Source organism: Etheostoma cragini, chromosome 9 (genome assembly GCF_013103735.1).
Source record: "Etheostoma cragini isolate CJK2018 chromosome 9, CSU_Ecrag_1.0, whole genome shotgun sequence".
NCBI lineage: Eukaryota > Metazoa > Chordata > Actinopteri > Perciformes > Percidae > Etheostoma > Etheostoma cragini.
Window position 1 is genome coordinate 14,061,524 of NC_048415.1, and position 27,894 is coordinate 14,089,417.

Consider the following 27,894-nt stretch of genomic DNA (forward strand, 5'->3'; position numbering starts at 1 on the left):
TAGAGAAAGCAGTACTGTAAGTGTACAAGCAGACAGAGGCCCTGGGTTGGGCGGTCAGGATGAAAGACGCTGCTGTAGCAGTCCAGCTGTTTGCAGTGACAGCCCAACACCAAGGAAAGACAGGATTTGGGAGAGTCAATATTTTGTGTCTGGTTGAGTCGCTGATAGACTCAGTGAACTCTTGAGAGAGTCTGTGAGGCCGCTGAGCTGCCAGTTCATCATGTTTGTGGTTCATGCCTTTCCAAAGCGTTGAAAAAAATCCTTCTAAAATGGATCCTTAATACAGCGCAAACTTGGACATCAATTTCCCAAGACTTTCTGTAATGTTACTTGGAAGTGAAAAGAGTCGATATGTGACTGTGGAGGTGTGTGTGGTCTCGCAGAGGAAGTGTGTGAAAGCCTTTCTATAACATGCTCTCCCGCATCTGGTACTAGTTGAAGGCTGGGGGTTTGAATGTGCTCTGCGCAGTTTAAAAGTCTCCTCCCCATCATTGCACTGTTTGACATGATTAGCATACTTTACTCTATTTTGCGTCTCTAAATAAAGTAAAGACTCCACATGTGGGCACAGATATAGAAGAGTTATGTAGCAGATGATGAACGTCAGTGCACATTTGTCAATAGTAGTCACCTTTTGATTATCCAACAAGATGAGTCAATTCAGAGAGAAACAACTCCATCAACTAAAAAACACAAACATCTGGCTTTTGTCTTTCTTTGGAAATGTTACAATCGGCATTCATTCCCGGAAAAATGACTCTGCTGTAGTTGCGGGTATTTATCTGCTACAGCTCCGATGGGTAGTGACATGACACTTGGGATAACATTCTAATTTTGCCCCTTTTCCAGCAGGATGCTGTGGCCACTTCTGCGACTCTTTGTGATCTCATACACATTCTGTTCGTTTTTGTACAAGCAGCGCAGGTCATTGTTCCAAATTAGTCTGCACTGAATTTTAAAGAGAGACTGATAAAGGTAACATGTATAAACAAGAAGTAACCACCATAACATTTTCTCTGGCCTTCATGCTGTTTTCTACTGTTTACCAGCCCTGTTTTCCGTTGCATAAATGATATCGATTGTGACACACCAGAAAATTGAAAAAAACAACAGCAAGAAAGCCCACTCGTATACTGGGAATGGGAAAGGAGTCTATCACATATTTTTAGCTAGTTTCCCCATGTTTAAAGCACCTACAAATACGCTCTTATTTTGGTGGGAAAAGGGTATGAGCATGGACTATGGGTGTGAGTGCAAAAGGATGCTAGGCCTGTACGTGTTCATGATCAGCACACACTCAGCATCCTCAAGTGTGTTTGTATGTGTAGAGGAGGACCATGGTTGAAACATTTTAAATTTGAATCGAGAATAAGGGTACATTTACGTTTCTTATTTTATGTCACATACATAAAGTCATGTTAACCCATCCTATCAGGAGTGGGTGGCAGCCACTGTGGAGTGGGTGGCGGCCGGGGGGGGGGAATTTAACTTAACGTCCATGTCTTTGGTGGTGTAGTACCTAGAGGAAACCCAAGCAAACACGTGGAGAAAACGCAAACTCCCACCAGAAAGGCCCTGCCCCGATAGAAACCCCAGAATCTTCTTGCTGTGAGGCGACAATGCTAACAACTGAGGCACCATTACACCTTTGGTAAGGTCACGGTTTGCCATGGTATAGCAATACAGGAGTTTGTGGCTGTGTGTTTGTGATTGCCCTTATCCGAGGACTAGGCTAAGGAATGCAGTCAGCTCTGTCAGCTCTCTCTCCAGCTATCTTCAATGTAACCGTTCCCACATACTGGTCATGTGATTTACAGCTATGGGCCCCAACTCTGGCGATATAGGGCAAATTCCTGACTGGGATCAGTCAGGTTTCATACACACAGCAAGGGGTCGTGAGCCAAGAAGAGAGGAGGGATGGAGCAAGGAAAGGGGAAAGGAGCTGAGGAGATAAGAAGCCAGAATTGGTTCAAACAAAAGAAAGGAAAGGTGAAATAAAGACCTAATGCGTCTTTGGATTTGGCGTTAGGCGGTAGGAGGGTTTATGTTAATGAGGAACTAAAGCAGGGGCCAATCAAAGACATTATGGGGAAAGAAAGAGTAAAAACTGAGCAAAGGCAGAACAAGGAACACAAAGCAAGAGTAATTTCCAAGTCCAGGGTTTTCTCTGAGAGGTGTGAGGTTTTACATTGTTTAAAATCTCCAAAGTCTTGTTGACATAAGACCTCAGCAGAAGTCGCAGGCCAGTTCATAGAAAGAGAGCAACCCTGCTGTAATACTGCTGTGGCAGTTATCAGATTAAAATGTATCATATGCCATTCATGTATGCAGTTTGGCTTCCTTCCTAGATGTTTCAGAGTACATTTTCATCATGTAAAGCGAGTTTTACAGATAACACATGTAGCTAGTTTTTATACCAAACAGATGGGTAATCATGCTAATAGATTGACACGATTCTTTGGTGTGGGCAGAAAAACAATGAATGCTTCCATGACTGTAGATAACAGAAAGCCATAGCAGTCCTGACCTCTTGCTAACATAAAGCAGGGCTATGAAAACAATGTAATAGGTTTGTAAATGCTAAACCACATTCCCAGCTGTCATTATTGATGCTAGATAAGAGTGCTGCTGTAGAGTGACCATTCCTATTAGAATGTTTAAGGGGTCAGCGCAGCCTATTGTGAAAACAACGCAGTCTTTACCTACTTGAACAAGGGCTGGGCTCGTAACATGTGAGATAATGTGAAAGACGTGGTATGTGATTGCCTTAAACCACTTCAAAACCAAAAGGACAAAGAGTGGGTGGTGGAAGCAGGAATCAAAGCAGCAGCTGTTGATCAGCAACAGTGATGTGTCTGTTGTAAGGATAACAACAACAGATAATGGTATTAAGATGATCTTCAGGTGGCAGATTCTGTCACACTCTTTCTTTAGATGATTAGAGTTGAGGAGCAGCAGCAGTTGGCACAAGGTTTTTCCATTGGCTTCAAATGTATGCTCCCCCATCCCCAACACCCTTCCATTTTCCTCCACAGGCTGCATCACCACCCAAACCCAGTCTATCCTGTCATCCCCATAGAAGTTTTATTCTCCTGACCAGGAAGGAAGTTAGCCAAATATGATGCAGACGGAGAGGCCTTAATGGTGGTTTGATAATGATAATCATTAGTGAAATGATGATGAAAGATGTGTTGCTGTGAGTAATTCAATGATGTCACTGGAAGGCAATGAGAAGCTGGGGTGGGAGAAGCAGCTGTGCGTGTCTGGACCTGAAAAGTGAAGGGACAAGGCTGAGGACAGCTGGAATGAAGGTGGGCGCACGAGACAGATCAACAAGCACTACAGAGGAGTTTATTAAAGGGGGTGTCTATGACGTTTCTAAATATTTGTCCAGACACTAATGTAATTAGTATGAGGTCTGGAACCTTTCTGAATATTGAAGGATATGTTTGGGGATGATTGGGTAACAAAAGGTAAAGGCTGCTGGGAGAGCAGGGGGGGGGATTTACTCTGGATGAGGGCACAATTTTATTTTAAACTACAACCAAATGAAGCTCACATGGGAATTAGAGCTAAAGGGAACAATGTGTGCAATTGCAACATGGCAAGCAGTGTTGGTTTCCATTTAAATCGGTAGCCTTAGTTCTCTGGATTCCAGAGAGTTTTTTTTGTTTTCAAATATAAGTTTTCCCTGAACAATATGAACTCGTGAAAACACACAAATTGCCAAAGGTTAAGGCTGGCTACATGCAGTCCATGTATGTGTAGCCAAAAGCCTCAGAAAGCTTGTTTCCACTGTGCCATACCATCACTGTCCCAAAACTATTCCAAAAACATTAATGAGTCACAACTATTCAATTCAATTCAATTTTATTTATAGTACCAATTCATAACAAGAGTTATCTCAAGACACTTTACAGATGGAGTAGGTCTAGACCACACTCCAGAATTTACAAGGACCCAACAGTTCTAGTAGTCTCCTCCAGAGCAAGCAACAGTGCGACAGTGGCGAGGAAAAACTTCCTTTTAGGCAGAAACCTCGGTCAGACCCAGGCTCTTAGTAGGCGGTCTCTGACGGGCCGGTTGGGGTTGGAATGAAGAGTGGCAATAACTAAAATAGACCAAAATTTGAAGTCTGTAGCAGTTCTTTGTAGTAGTTTGCGGCATAGCAGGACGCTGTGCTGCATTAAAAGGCACAGCAGGACATAGCAGGGCACTGCAGTGTGGCAGTGGAACATGGCATCACAGAACATGGAGCGGGACCAAGGAGACAGATGCTACCCTGATTTTGGAGCCTCTCTGATCCAAGGGAACATTCTGGGGAAAAAAGAACATAAGGACTCCGGGGAATGACTCCCCAGAGCTAGGTTAGTAACAAGCATTTCTGGGACATGGATGCACATAAATGAAAAGATGGAAAGATAGAGGAGAGAGGAGCTCAGTGTATCAAAATAAGTCCCCAGCTGTCTAAAACTATTATTACAGCAAAAACCAAGAGAGACAAGGTGAAGAGAGCTCCAGCCCGGTCGGGCTAGAACTCTCCCCAACCGGATCGGGCTGTATGCAAAGTCTCCCTTTAGTTTTATTATATTCTTGATTACATAATAGATAAATCTGACAACTATGAAGAGAAGCAGGTGGGCCGGGTTAGGCGGACGCTGCGACTCCTCACTCCCTAACAATATTACAACTAGGCACTGGATGACACATGTACCTCATTTACAATTAACCTGGGCACTGTTTTCAGTTTTCAGCTATTATTAACCAGTCAATGGCACAAAAAATACTTTTTTTAAAAACACATTAATCTATGCTTGGGTTTTGGGAAATGACTGAGCCTTTTTAGAAATGAAAATATATATCTGTGTTTAGTTTTTTTAAATGTCTTCAGTAGGGACAAATTAAGTTTGTGTTCCAGAGAGAGTAGGGCAGTCAGAAAGAAATAAGACAACAAGAAATACATTTTTGGTTTTGTGGCAATTGTTGACAAGAAAACCAACCTTATTCTTTGAATTAAGTGGTTCAGACGACTTTTAAACAATCTGGTTAAATTATTTCCAGTCAAAAACATTCCTTTTCTGCCTGCAGCTGTCTTCAGTAGAGGTCTCAGGTCTTGACTGCATTAATCCTCCCTACTATCTAAAATAGTCTGTGAAGAAGTCAAAATGAAGGTGCATGACCCAATCTGTCACGGAATACACTACGATTTGGATTGAAAATGGTTTCTTGATGTTTTTGTAAATTAATCTTTCACTGAAAGATGAGAGAATAGGAATTGCATTAATAATTATATCTCGAAATAAACTGAATTTGAGAATTGAACACAAAAACTAGTCCAAAACTGAGCTGAAGAAATGGGATGGCATTCATTGATGAGGAATGCCATGAAACAGACATTTAACCCAAACAAAAGTGGCCAGACCCCTGCTAGATATAACAGGAGATCATTAGTGAGGTGTACCATTAGCTAGGAAAGCAAGCAATGGTCAATGGCATTGAGTTTACTGCTCAGCTTCACCTGGTTTTTCTTTCCAGACATTTCAGAAGTGTTGGGTTGTAGACGCAGGTCCAAGTCAACCATTAAGGTGAGAGTCTCCTCAGAGTCATTATCTAGTGTACAAACCGGTTCAAGTAGTATTTGTTTGAGCACACATTGGAGAAAATTATATAAAACAACATATTTATAGAATCAGGAAAAAGTATTTAAAATTCAGGTTGTGAAGCGCCTGTGTCCTGGCTTCGTTCAACTGGTCTTATACTGGTTTTCTAAAACGTCATCCATCTGTGTTTCATGTTTCTTAAAATAAACAGTACTAAGTATTTGCAAATGCAATACGTGACTTGGGTTTGTTTATCACTGTGCCATTCTTCTACTATAGTTATGTTTTCAAGATGTTTCCATTTCACTTCATGTTCTTCTCTGTCCTGTTTGATTTTTTTACATCTGTTTATTCATTTTGAAATATTTTGAATAAAAATCCAGCAGAACAAACACACAAAAAACAAATGCACAGAAAACAATGAAAGAAAACATCATTCTCTGAACCTAAGCAAAAAAAGTAGACATTATTTATCACCTAAGTTACAAGGCATTGACATATGACACATTTAAGACTAACAACAGGTTGCCAGATTTTCTAAAAGAGTCCCCCATTGTTTTACACATTAATGGACAAAGTGACACCGTAGACTTCCACGGAATTGAGTGATGTCTCTCAGGAGCACTTTCCCAGTGATGGCTGAGGGTTACTGCACAGCCTCAAACTGAGTTGACACGTAGATGTGACGTGAGCAACCTGTTTAGTGCCAAGAGAAATCTGAATCATTCCAGATCTTGCAGAGATGGATCTAGGTATATTTGAGGAGATAACACAGGTATATTATTGCTAACTTGAATGCTAGATAACATTAGTAATTAAAATCAAAATCTTCTACTTTTGGGTCAGGTTTAATGAATTCAAATTGTCTTTTGTGTCAAGTTTTTTGTTTTTGGTTTGTTTGTCTCATTTCAGATCACTGACGTCCTGGTTCTTTGTCCGTCTTCACACTCTGTGATCCCCTGTCCCCACCACTATGTGTTGCACCTGCGTCTCCTCGTCCCCCCTGTGTATTTAAGTCTTGCCCTTGTTGTGGTGTGACGGTTTTGTTTTGTAACTTGTTTTTCTCAACCACTTATTTTTCTATTGTGGTAGACATTGTTTCTATTTACTCATTAAGTGAGAACATTAAGAACACACCTGCACAAAAAATGAGCAATTTCACCTTTATAAAAATTCCAATTAATAAACTTGTATGCTGTATCTTTGTTGTTGTTTTTTACCACCTCTAGTTTTCTGTTTATAGGAATAATAACTTCCGAAACTGTGTCTTATTATTTTCAAACAACGATGCCAATACTCAGCGTTGGTTTGTTCTCCAGCAGGTTACGTCTTATGACCTCAGGGTCTCTTACATACTTTCAGAGTGAGCTATGAGAGACTGACCTACAGCCCAACACAACTGATGACATAGCTTCCATCTGATTTGAAGTTTGCCTGTTAATTAGGGCTGTAAACAGGTGGGTGAGAGAGGCTTTGTAGCTGACTTTATACTTGACAATCCAACTTCCTCCCTTGAAATTTAATTAGGTTTACTTCCTCAGTTCCCCTTGAAGAATGGAAATGTACCTTTCACCAAGCACACAAACACACAAACACACGTCTGTATGCAGACACAAAAACATGTAATGTGAGGAATACCCGTGTTGTATAAGGTCAAGTGTGCTTGCTTCTACAGCAGAAACTCATTAACAAAAGAGCTGCCTGTTTGTTTGGCACAAATAATGCACCTGAAAAAACTATTGCGTACTGCATAGTTACTAGACAACCACTTGGAGTGTTGTTTTCTGAAAATGAAGGTTGTGGTGTGTTCTTGTCAGCATGTTGTCTGTTCTGTCAGCAACAAAAGAATAAAGCCACAGCCATAGCTATGTACTATGTATACTACGTTATACTATTATAATTACAGCACCTTATCTGGTTTTACCTGTAAACCCCTAGTCAAAGGATAGAGATATTAAAATGGATAAATTCATTACAATAACATACAGATTCTAAAAGCATATATTTCTTTCTGTCAAGGTTTTTTTACTTCATTTTTTACCAAATTAACTTACAATGCAGTTATACGTAGGGTATATGTGCAGTACAATCAAGATTTATTGAATCAAACCATTTCAGTAAAAGAAAACGGAAGGCTACACTTTGTGAAGTAAACGTGTGCTGGAAGATGGTGCTTCAATTTCTATGTTGATTTAAAATGTGTGTAGTCAGTTTAAAGTCAAAAGGGAAAGGGAAGAGGGAGAAAGCCTTTAGTTTGACAATGATCTCTGTATCATGTATAAGTTAAAGGTAAGAGCTCCCAGAATGTAACTCCTATAGGTTAGATATTGACATTGTGAGAGAAAGGGTGCTTTGAGGAACATTTTGTATCTATAATTTGCATCTGAAGGGTGAGTACTACTTAAAGTGTTAAGTGTAAAAGTACTTGTTTTGCAGAAAACTCTGATAAGTAAATCACTATTTATTATCAATATACACTTTATGCACAGTTTCCTGCAGATCCTGTAATGTCTGGTGCCCTCTGCTGGAACAAAGTGGACAAAAAAAAACACTTTTTAGTCCAGGGTAGGAATGAGGTCACACCTTGTCCATGAGTTACACTTCCAATTAACCCAGGTCCACCATCCTTACTGGATGTCCCCAGTTGTTGTGTTAGCCTGGCATCAGAAAGAGTGTTTGTTGAATAGGAGGCCTTGCACTGTTGTCTTTAGAGCTTAGAGCTTGAGAGTTAACTGGCTTCACTCTGGGGGTCCGAGGGTGAACTGACGCCAAAATCAACAGGAAAAAAAAGAGAAACAACAGTGGACAGCTTGAGGAATGTTCCGAGAAAGAAATGATTAGAGGAAGGAATAGAGAGAAATGGGGAATGCGGGAAAACAGAAAGAGAGCATGCATTCGAAAGCTTCTTCCAAAACAAACTGAGAACAGAGGCCCTGTTGTGTTGCCAACAAAACACCTGACAGAGAGCAGGAGAAGGGGTTGACAGGGAGTGTCAAAGCTCAGAGAGACCAGGGGCATATTGGACAAAAAGATCAGGGGAACTTGTGTGGAGGAGACTGTATGCATAGGTGCTCATAAGAGAAACACAGTTCTGTATTTGATGAAATACAGGAACTTCATTGTGTGTGTACAATGTGCATGTGCATGCTGTGTCTGGGTCTACACAAAAAATGGGTAAATGTGCATGTGTGTTTTTGTGCACACTGTAATCCCAGTCGGGGTCCCATGGGAAAGCACTGTGTGTGTCTGTGTGTGTGTGTGTGTGTGTGTGTGTGTGTGTGTGTGTGTGTGTGTGTGTGTGTGTGTGTCAAAGTCAAAGTCAAAGTCTGCTTTATTGTCAATTTCTTCACATGTCAAAAACATTCAAAGAAATCAAAATTGCGTTTCCCTCTATCCCACGGTGACAAGACATTTATAACAAATTTGGTCCACAGACATTCAAGTAAACAACATAAAAAAAGTTAAAATAAGAAGATATATACAATGAGGAAAATAAGAGCAGCAAAATTTGTGTTAAAAATGTGCAATTATGCATACTGTCGACAGTCTATGTAATGTGCAAAAAGACAGGCGGTAGCATAGTGGTGCTGGTTATGTAGAGCAGCAGAAATGTGTTCTCAAGTGTTTTCAGGACAACAAAAAGTGTGCAAGTGTACAAGTTGAGTAGTGCAAGGCAAGGCAGCCATTTTGGGTCCAAAGTCAGTTCAGCATCCTAACAGCCTGGTGTATGAAGCTGTTTGTGAGTCTGGTGGTGCGGGAGCGCAGGCTTCTGTACCTCTTTCCAGAGGGCAGTTGATCAAACAAATTGTGAGCGGGGTGACTTGAATCACTCACAATTGTGGTGGCCTTGCGGGTGAGGTGGGATGTGTAAATGCCCTTCAGGGAGGGGAGTGAAGCACCAATGATCCTCCCAGCTGTGTTTACTATGCGCTGTGTGTGTGTGTGTGTGTGTGTGTGTGTGTGTGTCTGTGTGTGTGTGTGTGTGTGTGTGTTTGTATCCTGGAGGAGGCCCCAGGCCCCAGCTGAAATTTGACTGTGCTGCAGCCAGGTCCTCAGCAGCTCAGCCCAGCTAAGCCAGGCTCAGAGCTGCCACTGGTGCAAAGCATTGGTTTCCTGTGCACATTCCCCACCTCCCCCACCATGTTATTGTTGGCCCAGACAGAGGGGTACACAGCTATGAACCAGGGGTCTTGCAGAGGCTTCCACGGTCCCTACTTCTCAAGGCCTGCAGAGCCCAGAGATAGGCAGCTGGACCTTGTGGGGCAAACTGGGCCTTGTGGGTATAGGGCAACAGTGTTGGAGGAAGTATTCAGATTCTTTACTCAAGTAAAAATACAAATACCACACTGTAAAATTACTGTTACAAGTAAAAGTCCTGCATTGAAAATGTTACTTAAGTAAAAGTATGTTAGTAAGTAAGTAAGTTTTTTATTTTTATTTGATTCTATTATTATTATTTATTATTAATTAGCTAGTGAGCCAACAAGCTAACATTAGCCAGCAGTTAAAACACAAAATATTTCACGTCAATGTCATCTTTTGGATGGTTTCAACCATTGACTGTATATATATATTGATTTAATATTAACCATCTATGTCTTCAACAGGGGTTTGTTGTAACGCTAGCTAGCTACTCAACAGAGTTGAGAGACGGGTGTGGGTGGGGGGAAGGCGGTCTTAACTTTTTGTTTTGGTGCTTAACCCACTTATGTTGGATTCCTTTAGCTGAAGACAGTTAAACGCAAAGGAGAGAGAAATTCGGGAGGAAGGAGATTTTTAGCAAAGACAGTGGTAGCACTACCGGAGACGTAGCTAACGTTGAATGGCCGCTGTTGTGACTCGGTTGCCTGGATCTAATATGGTCTGTGCATTAGATTTATATCCCATGTATACAGCTAACATTAACGTTTTTCTGTGACATTATACAATTTACAATTACCCCAGAACGTATCATCTGGATAACCGTGTTTTGAGTTAAGAGTAGGCCTAACTAGAGGGTGAAAGGTTATATGATGCCACTGACGGGGTCTGAGGCAATTAAAGAAAACGATGAGTGTCTGAAAAAAAAAAAAGATTTCTCTGGCTTTGAAATTTGGTGGAAACATTTGGAATAGTGTATGAACACAACTCATGAAAATATATAACATGGCTGTTTTTGGACACTTTAATGCAAAAGTGTAACATAAGGTATCTTTAAAATGGTGCACGCAGTAAACCTTATACTTGTTAAACACCAGCATGTTAGCAGTCATTGTAAGCTTGCTAATTTTAGCATTTGGCAGAACCACCGCTGTGATGATTTAGCCTTGTTTCACTTTGCTTACCATTTTCACACTGTGAATCTTCTTACTGGCTGTATTGCTATTCAAATTGTTTTTGCATGGCGTAGCTCCCTTGGGGCTGCAGGTCAGGCCAAATAACAAACTGCAAGCAGCCAGCAGAAAGCAGAAAAAGATTTTGTCACAGAGGAGAAGGTGAATAAAAACCTAGCAAAAATGTTGACATCTGCATGTGTGTGTGGGTCTACCAGCCTGTTCCACTAAATGAGGTAACCTGCTAGTAATCCAGAGAGCATAGATTCCACATCAGTAACATGATTACATATCATAGGCTTACTATAAGGAAATTCACTAAACCCTGAGTGTATGACAAGGAAGTAAAATAGACTGGGCATTTGCATATGAGCATGACTGCATGTGAGTCGACTTACACTGGTTGCCGCAACACGATAGCACGTAACTATCCTCTTGCAGAACCTGTCGTGCATATTTTCAGAAATTGAAAGAAAAATCTCTTGATCTCTCCATCATAGCTGCATCATCAGTCACAAGTTATGTCTGAATCACACTCAACTCAAGCTCATGGTCACACATTTGCTTAAAAGCGTGAATTGTTTTTGCACTAGCGTTGACATCGTTAACATTAATGCTAACTTAGCTGGAAAATACATGCAACAAACTCCAACTCTAGTCCAACTAAGGACAAAAAAGACACATTAGTTTAGATAAAACAGTGTAAATAGGTCCAAACTCTAGCAACACCTAGAGAACAACTTTGTTGCACACAAACACAAACACACACACATACACACACACACGCACACAAACAGACAGAGGCCAAGCAGACCATTAAATTAAAGATCACATTGTAATCATGGGCACAGGTGGAGCAGTCGGTTGCTCTGAAGAGCACTACGTTGACCTTAAATTTACTGCCTGGCATCCACAAATTGAACAACTCGGGAAGTGATGGTGACAGAAATCTCCCAGTAACCTAGTTATAGATCTGCGGTAACACTGAATATCCTGCATTTATTGTCCTTCAGGCTGTTCTGTAGAGCTTTCTAGGCTAACGACATGAATATGTCTGTGTACACGGATCAATAGATTAAATAACGTAAAATAAAATAATCATTTCACAAACATTCACATATAGCATTACTGTAAATCCCATCACTCTGTGCATCCACACTTTACATCAGGATTCAACGCTCAGGTTTTTTTTGTAATACAAAGAGAAATGAAAGTGTGTATGGCCCATATTATCCGCCTAAAAAAACTACTGTGTGGGATTTTCTCTTCTCTGTATGTACTGTGATTGGTATGAAAAAGAGCATCATTTGAGCTCCACTCTGAACCATAACATTCTTAACCTGACCTTTAAGTGATTAATGAAACGAGAGGAATCCATCCAGTACAGTGAAAACGTGTCATTTCCTCCATGATGATAACCAAACAAAAACAAACTTGATAAGTTGGTGATGAAAAAAACATGAAGTAAGTAGAAAAGTATTCCGGTAAATATTAATGGTACCCAGGTGATGTCCCCTATTACTTCTGTTGTAAATGTACTGTACGATGTACTTAATAAAATCTATCACATAATAATATACTCTAATTACTTCCCATTACATTCTTCTCTGTTGTGTGTATTCTGAAAAATCCTGATACAATTGTATGACACCTTCAATCATCTATGTTGCAAAGTGTATGGCTACCTTTTTTTTGTGCACTACTACAAAGAGATGCTTTGAATAGGCATAGTTATTCTACAAATAAATCATTGATGAAAGCACTGATTTGGATGTAATTCCCTCAGCTTGCCTGATGGAGTGGAACAAGAGGGAAATAGGACATCATTCAGGCTGCTGTGATTTTCTCCATAAATGTCCATGGCTCATTAATAACAGCCAAATATGCATAATAGGACATGAAAATAAATTTGAAACTAGAATTGCAAGCAGTTACAACGGGGCCCAACCCTCCCCGAGCAAGTCGGCCCCAACGACCCTAGGAGCTCACGAAAGTGGAACCCAAAGTAAAACGGTGGGGGGGCCAACGTCAGGAAACATAGACAGGTGCATGTAACAGTACGGCTTGATAACATAATGTCCCCGAAAAACTCTAGGCTGGACACAAAACCTTCTGTAAGGGATAGAAAGACAACAAAGACATCAGCAGAACGGGGACACTGTTAGCTTTTAGCTCCAAAAGATGTGTGTTGTTGTATTGTTGTGTTGTGTATGTTTTTACTAGTTAAATTATTAAGTTACAAAGTTAGGAATCAGAAGTGCTGTTTAGCGTCATGTATGAAGCACTCAATCTCAGAAGGGATAAAATGGCTCAATATTGTCTATGTTGATTATAGCGCCCCCTAATGGCCTGTCTTTACCAAATTTGGTACAGAGCCTCTGGGTGGAAGGCGGGTTTTGTTGCAATTGCAAATTTCCTATTTAATTGCATTGAGTTGTTTGGCAAAACCAACAAACGTTGATTATAGCGCCCCCTAATGGCCCATCTTTGCCAAGTGCAATATTGCAAAATGAAATGTAATCAGAATTGGGCGTGGCCTATATCATGTGCCTCAGCTTGATGGATGTATAATGTAGGAGTAACAGGCAACAACATGTTTGACGTCATTGTAGCGCCACCTAGTGGTCCACATGTGTAATATTTGGTACTTCAGGTCAGGTACCTGTCGGTACACGATCCGTCCTGCCTACACGATCCGTCCTGCACATGCGCAAGATTTGTTGTAAAAATCCTTGATTATGCGGCACATTTTCTTTAAAACTTCAGTAGAATATCTGGGATATTTATGCGATGAAATTGCGGGCACTTGGAACAACTGGGGTTTAATGAAAAAAGGAATGTGTTTTTCTTGTTGTGCAATTGCGTCACTTCATAACATTACCATGGCAACAGGGGAAATGGCTGCCTAGTGTAAAGTAAACACAACATTTTTCAACTTACTGTTAAGATATTTGTGACTTTTAGCAACAAAAATCACGCAAGCCCCGCATTATTTTGCATGGAAATCTGCGATTTAAAAAAAAAAAATGCGGACGTTGGCAGATTTCAAACGAGTGCATGTTAATGTAACATTTTTTATTTTTTTAAATGCTTTGACTTTCCCTCAGTCAAAAAGAATTCCCATTCCACATGTAATCAAATGTTAATGTAACAACTCCTTTATATTTTTGGATTGGCCACCACGTAAAAACTTCGTAATTCATAGCCTGGCGTAAACAATAATTAAAAAATTAAAAATAAATTAAAAATAAGATTACATGTTGATCACTTAATAATAATGTCACCTATGACTGGTACACAGATGTCAGTACACAGTTTTGGATCAGTGACAAGTGTTAATTTAAATATCTTTATTTTAAAAAAAAACTACTAAAAAGTGTAGATTACATGTTGAGCACTTGTGAACTACAAAAAAGTCTGGCCTACAAAAAATGCTAATACATAATTTTATATATATATATATATATATATATATTCTGTATATGCACCTCTGGTATTGACTTTTCGTATATGTACATACTGGCGATATAATTGTTCTTTGTTAATAAAATGAAGAAAAAAAAAAGAAAAGCTGTCAGTTGTGACGCTTGGCCGTCAAGTGTTCCGACGCATGCGTGGTACCAATAGTGCAGGCAAACAGCCAGTTTTAAGCTACGTATTTATGCGCATGCGTGAACATCGTGCGCATGCGCAGAACGGGTAGGCAGGACGGATCGTGTACCCACAGTACCAATTGTACACCTATTGGCCACGCCCACTTGAACCAATCAGTACCCCACTGTAAGGACTCACTCAGGAGCAGCTCTAGATGGTACTCATCAAATTTTGTAAAATTTGGAAGAGCGGTTCATGTGATATAAACTTTTTGTATTTGTTGCGTCCCATAATGGCCATTTGCCATTTGCGAATTTGTTTTAGCCTCAGAGGGTCATAACATGGAATAATCCAAAGTTTGGCTCCAACAGCATTTATTTTGGCTGAGATATGACAAAGTTGGGGTTTTCATAGTTAACCACACAAATTTGTTTGTGCATAATATGCACAATTTTTATTCTTTAAAAAAATCTTCATACAACTTTTTGTCACGTATGTCTGAAGATGCTATGTGCCAAGTTATGTGCAGATCCATTGCACGGTCTAGGAGGCGTTCAAAAAGTTTTTCACGCATTAAAGTCTATTCGAAAATGGGCGTGGTCTAGATTCAGTAGGATCCATGGAACGCGTGGATATATGGGTTTTAAATTTCCGATGCATGGTTTGGGAGTTATAAGGCGAAACGCGTTTTTCTGCTATAGCGCCACTTAGTGGTGGAAATGGGTAATTTTTGCGGCTGAATTCTTTGAGGAGTCTTGGACCAGTCCTGAAAACGGTACAACGCCACCAAGTAAGGTTTAGGCTGAAGTGGCAGTTTTACGCGAAGAAGAATGATGGAAAAGGAAAAACCTTTGAAAAAAGATAGAGTTCCACAGCCCTGCTGTGCGATCCTTGTTGCGCTTTGCACTACTGCGTTTCCCGCATCCTCGGGCTTGGACACCTAAAAAGAATATAGATGCCTTGCTCCTGCAGTCTCGGCTGGTAAGAAATGGCTACCTAACCTTATCTCATGCAGGGGGACACCCTTCAAAACCCGAGGAGATGACGATGAAAATAGCGCGTGCCTCTCCCCGCCCACAGCAGAAGCAGGTTGCGTAACTCTCTCATTTGCTGCTGTGCGCTTCTCATCTCCATCACAGCAGTGCGGACAGGTAACCGCAGTCTCGCTTTTGTACTGTGTCATGGAACAATAATGGGGCGATTTGACGGCGGTTCTGACATGTGATTAAAAATGAAGGTTGTTTGATGAAAGCGCTGTTTGGCACAAGGCTGTCGACGGTAGCGGGATGGAAGAGGCTTCCTGCGGCTACCAGACTTTATGGGATTATTATTAATAGTTGTCTAACTGCCGTGTTTTCAATATAAAACCTGATTTATGTGTCTGTGGTTGTGCCTCGTTGGGTGTTTTGGTATGTTTTGCAGGCAGGCTTTCATCGAGGCTTAACACGATATCATGCGAAGCGCTATTAATTGGCCTATAATGTGACGCGATGAGAAGCAGCTTTTAAACTCCTATCGATCAGCTGTTAGCATGTGGTTTCATAATCACATCAATCGTGTTAGTGTGTGTGTGTTTTATCTGTTGTATTTGTATTTCGTTATGTATTATGCTGTAATGTAGCCTACTGTTATTCTTTCTTGTTGTTGTCTCCTTGCTAAACTAATGAATATGTGATGTCGAATGTCTTCTGTTTCAGCTCCTCAAATGTGATTATTGGCTGTTTTTCTTAGTCATATTGTAAACTGAGGGGTTTGGACTGCATTTTACCCTATTTTTTGATTTTTGTATAGACCAACAGCTAGTTAATCAGATCAATAAATCAAGAAAACAAACTGCAGATTAGCTGGAGGGGGTGTGTATGTGTGTGTGTGTGTGTGTGTGTGTGTGTGAACATGCAAGAGGCTGCTTGGCTCCCTGCCCCTTAAAGGTCAGATCTTGAGGGTCTCTGCTGCTGTTTGGCATCAATGTGAATAAGGCATCAATGTTGTAACAGTTAGGTCTGCTCTGGAGCTCGACAAACACTCACATGAAACATTCTCCGTCTCTCCTCAGGATGGAGGCCCTGTTAAATGAGTGGCTTTGGCAGGAAGAGTACTGGCTTCCTCCTGGCATCCGCTGGCAGGACATTGAGACGAAGGAAGACAAGGGTCGTTTCCCTCTACCCAGGGATCTCATCTACACCTTGCCACTGGCTTTTGCCTTTATAGCCCTCAGAATTGTCTTTGAGAGGTGAGACACACCTGCCTCCATCAGAGTTGGACCATGAAATCACAGATATAAGATCTACTTTTATGTTGTTTTCATTTCATTTTCATTACTTTGACATCTGCTGTGCTTGACTGGCTGGAGCAGTAAGTTTTCAGTATGTGTGGTGGAAATTTGTGGTGATCTGAAATGATATATCATTGATGTCAAGTATCAAAACTTTAAAGGGGGGATAAAATGGTTAAACAGAGTATTCACACTGTTCCTTAAGGTCTACCATTGGGGTATGTAACATTGTTTGGGCTGAAAATTGCCCTGGTGCTGTTATATTGGTCCTGATGCTACCCTGTTATTTGGGCCTGGATTGAAACCAGAGGTTTTCTGTCTTATATGGTCTGCTCATGAATATTTTGATGAGCTGCATGCTGATTGGTTGAGTGAAGCCATCACACACACACACACACACTGACTCAAACACACACCTACACACACACACACACACACACACAGTGAAGACAAGACAGCAGGTCTCATATTTCAGACACTGTAATCGTTTACATTGTTTGTCTTCTATTTATATTACTAATCTCACTTCTGAGACTTTTAATGCAAGAAAGCAACTATAGTAAAGTCATATGTGTGACGTTTTAGGAAAATTGATGGCTATTTGCCAATTTTGTCCGACTGTCACTCAGATTTGAGCTCCGTGGCGGTCCTTTCACAGACCTCGGGTACACTTTCAGCATAACTATAGTATATTTACAGTTTGAATTTTGTCACGGCATGTATATCACAGCTACCGTAAGGTCTTACAAAGTAACACTTTTGTTCAATTTCCATTTAATGCATTTTTGTGAATTTCAGGGGTCTCGTTAGGAGGAGCTGCTAGCTATAGCTATGTGTCCCATTCGATCCAATGGTAAAAGATCACTTCTACACTTTTGGCATAATTACAGTATATTTACACTTTAAATTTTGTCACGGCATGTATATCACAGCTACCATAAGGTCTTACAAAGCTAACACTTTTGTCTGATTTCAATTTAATGATTTTTGGGGAATTTCAAAGGTTTCGTTGGAAGGAGGCTAGCTTGCTCTAATTGCTCCAACCAGCTCACCGCGGCCTATATAAATGAGACTCTCACAAGAGGCGTTTATTTTCCCGATTGTAAATAACTGAACAAACATATCCATTATAAGATTGACTAGAATCTGTGGTAAGAGATTGCTTACGGCGTAACAACAGCTCTGTCAGGGCAGTGGCGTTTGGTAGTCCAGTAATCCAGAAACGGTGACTTTGCGTGGGTATGGGGCATCACGGACTGCTGGCCGTGACCTAATTTTGAGGTTCTATGTATGTCCTATTTACCCACCAAACTGTCGTTATTCAACTACGGCTTGGTAAAATCGGTTTTGCATTCTATCACCCCTTTAACAGAGAAGGGGACTTGAGTCCGTTGCCAGGTGAAAGCAAATGTTTAAACACATTGTGTGTGTCTTTCCTCTTGGCACTGGTCATGCTGGCTGTCTGGCTGTCTGGTTGACTGGCTGGTTTTAAGCCTGCTAAACTGCCTGTGTTGCTCAGCATAATGGCTCCTTTACCCTTCATTAGAGCCAGGAGATGGATGGTGTAGATCAGACATGCAGTGGGAGGCAGGAATCAAGACTGGATTGTTTTTAGCTGTGTGAAAAGCCCTCTTCCTCTCAGAGGGACTAGGCTCGGCCTTATAAAATGTGTATGTTGGAGGAAAGGGAGGATGATAGCTGTTATGATAATGGTGGTTTCTTTACAGGGGATGTAGGTTTAAAGCAAACTTCAGCTGGTGGGCTTAACTCAAGTTTCTGATGTTTAATGGCTATTGATGCTGTGATGATTCACAACAACCTCTTGTAGAGATATAGCAACCAGTGGGTGTTCACCAGGGAAAGGACAGATGGGCACACAAAATAAACATAATGGCATTCAAGTCTGAGATTTCCTTTTTTACAGAATAATTTTTGTGCACACTTTGCTTCTTTTCTGCACCAATTAAAGAAAAACTGATGGGGTGGGGTGGTCCATATGTATAGAAGCTATTACAGGCTAATTTGGCTGCATGAGACAGATGTGCTATGTCCTGTTTTACTATGTATTGTATATGGATATGGGGGCTGGGTGGTTTTGTGTGTATGAAAAGGCAAAAAGAGTGTTTTTCCTTGTTTTTTTGGTTTTAGTTTCTCAGTGGGAGGTTGTGGTGTATGCATGTGTGGATGCGCACGTGAGAGTTTGTGAGTGTGTGGGTAAATAAGCTGGGCTTACTGTAAGTAACTGTGTTTTTTCACGGGTTGCATCAGTTGTTTGAAACAAAGACCAAGTGGCTCAGGAACGCTTCTATTGTGGAGATTGTAAATTGGCTGGAAAGTTAACCTAACTTCTTTTTGCTGGTAGCAGGAGAGGAATTGAAAATGTGGTGATGGATAAACAGATAGGAGACTTGTTTGCATACTTTCTCTTGTTTGGCTTTAAGCCTCATTTGTACCTTCATCAGATATTTATTAGAGTAGTAACAACGGATGTATTACTAGCAGAGGAGGGGTCAGCATATGCTGAATACCAGAATGTATCTGTGTGTGTTATACTGGTGGGTATACGTGTAGTCTGAGGTCCAAATGTTAGATGTTGTGGTGGAGGTCAGTCAGCTGTAAGGTGAAAAGGTTTAACTTAATTTGATCATCCTGGGCTGCAGCTGTTTCCCTTGCGTGTGTGTGTGTGTGTGTGTGTGTGTATGTTTGTGTGTATGCGTGTTTGTGTGTGTGTCTGTGTCGAGGTGTGTTGGAGGTTCCGGTAACCAGAGACAATGTTTGTCTCTGTGTAACGCTTTCCTTCCCTGCCCACTTTGGGATTATTATCTCTGAGGTAGAGTTACACACAAATGATTATGCACGCACACACATGAATGAAAACATCTTTCCAAGAGCTTTTATACTCACATTGTCTACTCTCTTTCTTTGTCTCCCTCCATTTGTAACAAACATACACACACATACAAACACGTGCAGATCAAGTGTCTCTTGACGCCACATCAGCTAATGGCAAAGGCCATCTGGCCAAATGTCACAATATAGCCATGGCAGTGGCTCTACATGCTGTCAGGAGCATCATAATGAGTGAACTTGTTGCCATTACTGTTTACTGAACTTTGGTTGTAGCACATTGGACAGCTGTTGATGTCATCTGACATTAATCCCTTTGGAATAATAATCCAGTTGACTGGACTATCAAGATTGAAGTTGTTATGGAAAAAACATCCTTTCTTTTCTCTCATGATCTCTATCCCCTCAGGCTCATCGCCGTTCCATTAAGCAAACATTTTAAGGTGAAGGACCGGATTAGGATTCAAGCCGCTTCCATCCCAAAGCTGGAGACCTTCTACAAACAGAACAGTGCGCAACCATTGCAAGTTCGTATGACACCCCCCCTCCCCCCATAACTAATAATATAACCCTCAGAGTAGATGCAAAGCTTAACAGGACTGTGCACCACAAGCCTCACTCTAATGCTTATAGTGTTTCTAATAGTCAAGACCAGTGAAGGTAAATACATAATTTGCTAATGCAAACATATGGAGGTTTGCATACATTTGCAAACCAAAAATGCAGAGTGAAGAGAGGTCTTAGAGGCTGTTGCTCATCTACTGGATTTTGAATGTTGTAAAAAGAAACTTTAAACAGCTCCAACATCAATGTGCTCTCTGTTCTCTCTATCACTTTTTATTGCCATCTTTTTCTTTTGTGAAACTGCTAATCAGAAGTGTTAGATAACCTCTGCATCTCACACAATAACTACCTCATCACTTTATGATGACATTCATATATAATTGTTTCATTGTGCAGAGAAAGTTTTATTATTTCCCCCAAATCAGGGAACAGGTGTAGACAGAGAATAGAAGACAGAGAAGAATGGGTTCCCATAGAAATCTCCACCATCCTTTTGGTTTCATTTAGCACTGCAACACTGATGTTCATGTGCTGCTCTGCACGGTATAGTCATATTAAAATTAAAATGCACCGCTCAACGAGCTTTGTTCTGTGTTGTGTGCCTATGCATGTGCATAGATGTGTGTATGTTCATGTGCATGCATGTCTGTGTGCTCAGATTTATTTAAAAAAAATCTACTTCCATTTAGCCTACAGCTGCACCTGATGGCTTCATTGTTCTGCCATCTAAACTCCAGGGACATGATAGAGTAGACAGAGTAGTACGATATTTATTTTCACAGTAAGATGCAAGCATTTGCATGACACATTCAGGAGAAAATGTTGCACCCACAGTATTGTTGGCTTCAAATGTGAACACGTAGAGTGTATAGAGTGCTACTCATGGAAATAGAAATACATGGAAAGCTGTGAGTGTTGTTGTTTTGTATTAAAAGTAATTAGGTTTCCCCTAGCACTAGGACATTGTTGCAAAGCCACAACCGTGTATAAAGGATCAGGATGCAGAAAGAGAGAGCAGGGAACAGTAGTCTTGTTCCAGGCTCATCAGCACAGAACAAATGTTCAGATAAGTTGCATTTATCATTGTAGGAATCCTTCTTTTTGACAGGTCAAAGATGCAGCTTGTATAATGTCAGACAACTGTCAGAGAGCTCAGTAAGGAGCTCGGTCTACCCACGTATTGTATTTAAAATATTGCATCCCTGGGACTGAGACAGCAGCCAGCAGCATAAAACATTTCTTTGCCATTGCCTCAAGTGCTAAAATGAAGTCCAACCCTGTGTGCGTGCACCCATACTGTATGTGTAAATATGTGTTTGTGTTTGTGTGTATTCAGAGTGACGTGGTGAGCTTGAGTAAGCAGTGTGGACTTTCCCAGAGAAAGATCCAGACCTGGTTCAGACATAGAAGGCACCAGGACCGACCAAGCAACACCAAAAAGTTCTGCGAGGCCTCGTGAGTTTTTGTTTTTTTAAACACACAGCACACATAACACACCAATAAAATTCAGCATGTTGGAATGAAATTATTCATATTCATGTGAATATACAGTACAACACTGCTGTACAACATGCCTCTGTGACATTTCTTCTGTTTGTTCCTACTAAAACAAATTCAGTAACTGAATTTATAACATGGCCCCTAAAAATGTTTGCTGTTTATTTTTATCTGTGCAGCTGGCGTTTTGTCTTCTACCTCGCGTCGTTCACTGCGGGGCTCGGCTCTTTAATTAATGTAAGTCTGTTAGTTGCTTCTCTTTTTTAAAGATCAGCGTTCCTTATTGATTACAGCTATTACAATGTGAAGGAATAACAATGGGACTTGTTATTGGATGTGAGTAGTGATATATATACAGATTTTGATAATTCCATATAGTGTCATAGTCACACACTGCATAACTTTATTTGCTTATGAGGCTGAAGTTTGTATCAGGTGAAGACTGATGATTGTTTGATCTTCCAGACTCCGTGGTTCTGGGATCACAGAGAGTGTTGGAGGGGTTATCCCAAGCAGGTGAGCAGGACGTAGCATGATATGGAATGAACGTTTTAAGGTTGATGTGAACTGTTGATCATTATCAGGCAGGATTTCAAGAGACAATCTAGTCTTTTATATAGAAAATTGATGTGATTTCTTTCATTCCAGAAATGCCAGTAAGAACTTTGTTTTTTTACACTTTTCTTTTCCTTTAGATACATCAGAAAAGGGTCATAGTAATAAGCAGATTGATTGATTAAGATTGTGCTTCTTTTCTTCATTTCATGTGATTGTAAATGGAATATCTTTGGCTTTAGACTGTTGGTTTGACAAAACATGCAATTTGAAAACATTACTTTTGCCTTTTTGAGCTTATAATGGGCATTTTTTACTATTTCCCAACAATTTATAGAGTAAATAATCAATTATCTGACAAGGAATTACAGATTTATTGGTAGCGACAATAAATGTTGTCTATACACAGCCCTAGTTATACTATTATCAACCTTGTCTCGAGAAGAATACGGAGCACAACTGGGATGAACGTTAACACCTTTAAAAGAAAAGTGAGTAAAAAAAACAATAACTAAGAGGAACTAAATAAAATAAGGTTTTAGCCTGTTTAGAAGACAGTTAGGGCCTCAAACAGAACAACAGAACATCTCTCTGTACCTGCAGTTTGACTGATTACAAGCTCTGCAGGCAACACTGCTGTTGTGCAAGATCTTTTTTCTAAGGTCTCTGACAGAAAGAAAGGATGTTTTTAAATTCTTCTTGATGAAGACTGTGAATACATCTTATGTTTTATTATGTTATTATGTTATGATTTGAGATACCACCACTCTCTTTGAATAAAAACACTTTTATTATAGCCTACATTATGTTGTAGATCAGGGTTCTTCAATGTGTTTTAAGCAAAGGACCCCTTAACTGAAAGAGAGACAGATCAGGGACCCCCTACCACATTTATTGTATAAAATTAACTTGCATAATAAAGTGATTGTACAATAACTTTTAGGGCAGTCTAAAGCATTTTAGATAGCTTTTTGGCATAGAATACTAAGCTTTTCAAATAGCCTAATACTTGTTGGCATGCTTTTATAATCATGTTTTAACGTTAAACACACATGTGGAATAAACAATCCTTTGGGATGAACTGTATCTGTGGATGGCTACTTTAGTGACTACCTTATCTATTGGCCAGTACGCCTATCATCAGTGGGGATTTACAGTATATTTTCTAATAATATGTTAGAATCACGCACACACACACACACACACACACACAAACAAACAAACCACACAGGGGGAAGCTGTTAATGCTCAGTCCTGTGGAATCCTGGGCAGTTTTAGGACAAAGGGTGCATTTGGGGGTCCTATTACCTCCAACTCCCTCCCCCCCCCTTAAAAATAATCTTCAGATCTTTCTCAGCACACACGTGCTTGAGGGGCCAAGTCACTTTGCAATATCAGTTCATTCTCCTCTTTTAGCTTTTTGAACATCTAGTTGAACAACAAAAGCTTTTGTAAAACTGGCAAGACTTTCACAAAATACGTTTAGATTGTTCTGCTGCTTGATCACGCTTCAACATGCAGTACATCAACATTATGCTTTCATGATGCTTCACAGATAAGCAGGATGATGGAAATGCTTCTATTCTGTTCAGCCACATACCACTAAATGTAAATTTGGACTTATTGTTTCTCTCTTCCTCTCATTCTTCAGCCCGTGGCCGAGGCTCATTACTGGTATTACATGTTGGAAATGGGCTTCTATTTGTCGCTGCTTCTGTGCGTCTCTGTGGACATCAAGCGAAAAGTGAGTTTGATTGATTGATTTTCAGGAATCCTGTGCTCTAAACTACTCATTTAGACTGTCTAAATTGCTAAGTTTAATACAATAATTACACTAAATAATTTCATGCTTTTGTGTTTAAAGGAAACAGTTTAAGATGCTTGCTGCTGCTGCTGTTGCTCCTACAGCTTTCTTAGGAAACTTCCTAAATTCAGTGTAGGAAAAAAAACTAAGATGGTTTCACCAACAGCTCCAAACTGAAGACCAAAGATGTCTGAACTTCAAACACAACCACAAATCACTCCAAAGAACATGAAAATCTGCCTTTCTAATACTTGGACACAACTGACGAACAAGACTGCAGACGAAGAGCTGCTGAAGACTTAGTTTAGCTACTATACATCTTCCTACTGTGTGGTCTCTGTGTGTTTATGTGTGCGTTCCAGGACTTCAAGGAGCAGGTCATTCATCACATTGCCACCATATTCCTCATCGGCTTCTCCTACTGTGCCAACTACGTGAGGGTTGGCACGCTGGTGATGCTGGTGCACGATTCTTCTGACTTTCTTCTCGAGGTAAAAGATCACATGAATTTCCATCTGCATGAAGTGATTCATTCATTCAGTGGTGTACTTTACAGATGCCCTGCCACACATATTTAATTACTTTGTGGTAATGTCAAAAGTTCTACCATTGACTCTGTAACATTTTTAGTGAAAACAATATCTTGGTTACCTTGTTTCAAGCCATTCTAGCGTGGTATAGAAAGCCTGCAGGAAGGCTCAATTTGTGCCAGATCTCATTAATATTCAACAAGCTAAGCTGCTTGACTCTGATTGGCTAAAAGCTAGCCAATTTAGAGCCTGGCTATCAGCATCCTTTACCCAGCGCAACTGGGCGAGCTAATGAATATTAATGAGCTCAGGCAACATGACATCAGACTGACCAGCTTTTGTATTTGGCCTGATTTCTCCACTTATTTCTTTTCAGTGGCTAGAGCTGAGAGAGGAGGTAGCAGTTAATTTTCAAATTCACAACATAACACAAACACATATGGACCTAACATATTTCAATATTTTGTGTGGCAGGGCACCTTAAAGTTGGAGAAGAAGGAATACGGAAAATGCATCACTAAAATATTATGAAAGTTGAATTAACGCACTTGCTTTGAAATGCCAGAAACAGTGCGCTAAGGTCACAGAGAACTTTCCTCGAATACACCCATTGTGTGTATTTATTGCGGAAGTTTTCTTTACACCCTGGCACATTATAAACCTACGTCCGGAATGAACTGAGCTGCACGTAAAAAAACATTATGGTCTATGGTGAAAATATCCTTTCTGGCTGTTCTTTTCCATCGGCAAAACAATGGCATCATTGTTCCATTGTGATTTCATGAGGCTAATTTTCCTGGGTGTAACATTGCACTGATAGTATCTGAAAATTACGATTTGCCACTGACATTTTAGAGCTGAGTAAATATGTGGAGCAATATGTGACGTCTGATAGAAGTCAACAACGTTCTATTATATTCAGCCAGATTTCTGTCAATTTGAATCTTTCATTTGAGTTAATGGTAGGCGATATTGGCTGATAAAGCAAAGCATAACTGAGCAAGAAAGCAAGGTACAGTACTTGGTTAAGGAGACTATCCCGTAGCTAAAAGGCTGTCAGGCTTGTTGGCTCACTGTAAGTTGCTCTGGAACGATATCAGAGAAAAGCCTTGGCTTGTATGCTGAAATTCATCATAGATGTAAGCTGTAAGAGTTTTTGCTTTGGATAAATAAGAGGCATTTTTTCATCTGAAAGTCTGCCAAGATGCTTCACTATGCTGGCTGGACGAAGACGTGCGACTCGCTGTTTGTCATCTTCTCTCTGGTCTTCTTGGTGACGAGGCTGGTGGTGTTTCCATGCAGGTAAAACAGGTTTTCTGATTTCTCCCAACTTTCACACGTCTTATACTGTATATGATATGTATACTGTATATTGCATCATGCACTGCACTTGTTTTTTAAAACCTGTTAAGGATCTGCTCTGTTCTGCAGCAAGCAACTCCATGTTACCTTATTTTATCCTTACGCATCTTTGCCCTATTCTCTCTCCCATTAACCTGACTTCACTGGTTTCTTACCTAATAGCAGCAGGTCTACAATACTGATCTAAGAGCTGAGAAACCTGAGTCAAAATGCTCTAAACGTTTCAAGATTTGTGATACTAAAACTGTGTTTGTTTTGCAGAGTGATCCACACAACCTTGGTGGTGTCTGTAGAATTCTTCCAGCCCTTCTTTGGTTATTATTTCTTCAACGCCCTTCTGTTAGTGCTGCAAGCCTTGCACATCTTCTGGGCTAATCTCATCCTGCGCATGGTCTACAAATTTGTGTTCCTGGGAAAGGTGAGAAGAGTGCAAATAAAAAAGGGAACGGGAAATGAGTATTGTCAATTTTGGACCAAAAAGTGTTTGTTTCATTAATATATTGTTTTCTTCTTAGGTGGAGCGTGACGAACGTAGCGATGAGGAAAGTGAGGTGGACAATGAAGAGGAGGAGGCTGAGGAAGAAGAGGACGAGTGCAGCTGGGAGCAAAGAAAGGGCGCAATCAACTCCAAACTGGCATCATTGGCTAACAACTGTGTCCTGAACAACCTGACCAACCAGAGGAACATAAACAGCAGACTGCCCAAAGCCAGATAGTGGCGCAACCTCCTTACACGTCAAACAAGTCTTACCAGAAGATTGTATTATTTACCCTTTCTGCCTATTGGTGATTACTGATTAACTAATTTTTGACATATGATACACACACATGGCTTGTGTACATTCCACTGATGATTTCAGACAAGGGTTGGTCTGCATCTTGCTTATCTTCAAAAAAAGAAGGTGAAGAAGTACAGATGATTGTAAATCTGCTCTCCCATTGTGGGATTAGGAAGAAACGCCATCATTACTGTTACCCATACCACTGCATACTGGTAAAATATCTATGACAAAACAAGGAGTGAAATTTCCTGGGCAACAAATGATATGTGTTTTTGCATATTTTGTATTTATGCTGTTTGTTTTCATTGTATTATAATTACTAGTTTGTAAATACATAAGGATACAAGTTGCCGACCTGTGCTATAATGCATTTATCCTTTCTTTGGTCAACAAGGAAAACAAAATGTGTTTTACACAAATTCAAACTGTTCTAATCTAAAATAATATGTTTAAGACAGAGCAAACCTAAGCTAGAATGTAATAGTAATTCACTCTCCTTGCTTTGCTTCCACATACACGGTACGTTTGATTGAACATAGGCTATTAAAGACTATTGATTCTAGTATATCTGTTGATTAACCACTTCATTTATCTGTTTTTTTATGTACAGGTAAATTTTATGTTGTTGCAATTTGTGACCGAATCTAAAAGGCTACCGCAGAAGTCCCTTAAAGTTATATATTTTCTGTGAAAGGATTTGATTTAGGTTTAAGCTCACTTCTTAGAAGAAATATGGTGCCCTCTGGTGCAAAAAGAAGAATGTATCCTTGTAGAGAAAGTACTCTCCATGTCTGACAAAAATGATGCCTTTACAAAAAGAGGTGACGGCTCCTAAAAATATGGACCTAAACCACATGTATGTGAGTGTGTGTTTTGTTTGTTTTTCTACTTTGAATGACATGGTGAAAAGCAGCATGATTTCTCAATGAGGTTTTTTGGCTAAGGTTTGCTGAATTGGAGTTTATTTCTGTGCCTTGGCTGATGTTTTTACACTTTCCTGTGACAAACACTTAATATTAAGCTCTGTGTGTAAGTAGGATTGCCATCACTGGACAGGTTTTACTGTGACCGTTTTTAATGTTTACCTTGAAATGTTGGTGAGGCAGCGGCTGGTACGTGGTGCACACAGATGGGCATTAGGAAAATGTGAGATATTTTAGATAGCGAAACAATCT

General features: G+C 40.2%; 1 protein-coding gene and 2 long non-coding RNA genes across 5 annotated transcripts; 2 read left to right on the plus strand and 1 right to left on the minus strand.

Annotated features, from left to right (window-relative positions):
- LOC117950692 lies at positions 1-15,238 on the plus strand. The gene is made up of 4 exons (XR_004657965.1): positions 1-11; positions 5,548-5,553; positions 7,058-7,061; positions 15,184-15,238. It is a non-coding gene; the product is annotated as an uncharacterized LOC117950692 (long non-coding RNA).
- On the minus strand, positions 9,789-18,154 carry LOC117950684. The gene is made up of 4 exons (XR_004657958.1): positions 18,049-18,154; positions 13,198-13,202; positions 12,619-12,627; positions 9,789-9,799 (listed from the first exon to the last, which is right to left on the minus strand). It is a non-coding gene; the product is annotated as an uncharacterized LOC117950684 (long non-coding RNA).
- Positions 15,428-27,574, plus strand: LOC117950656 (ceramide synthase 2-like). 3 transcript variants are annotated; one of them, XM_034881950.1, is made up of 11 exons: positions 15,428-15,657; positions 16,560-16,736; positions 20,035-20,152; positions 21,526-21,644; positions 21,866-21,923; positions 22,152-22,202; positions 23,893-23,985; positions 24,408-24,536; positions 25,771-25,877; positions 26,199-26,355; positions 26,453-27,574. In XM_034881950.1, the coding sequence occupies exons 2-11, from the start codon at positions 16,561-16,563 to the stop codon at positions 26,651-26,653; spliced, it is 1,209 nt and encodes a 402-aa protein (XP_034737841.1). In that variant the 5' UTR covers positions 15,428-15,657; position 16,560; the 3' UTR covers positions 26,654-27,574. The 3 variants fall into 3 exon arrangements, with proteins under 3 accessions (XP_034737841.1, XP_034737842.1, XP_034737840.1); XM_034881951.1 differs by lacking the exon at positions 15,428-15,657 and adding an exon at positions 15,764-15,784; XM_034881949.1 differs by lacking the exon at positions 15,428-15,657 and having other exon boundaries at positions 16,421-16,736.
- The last annotated feature ends 320 nt before the right edge of the window (positions 27,575-27,894 follow it).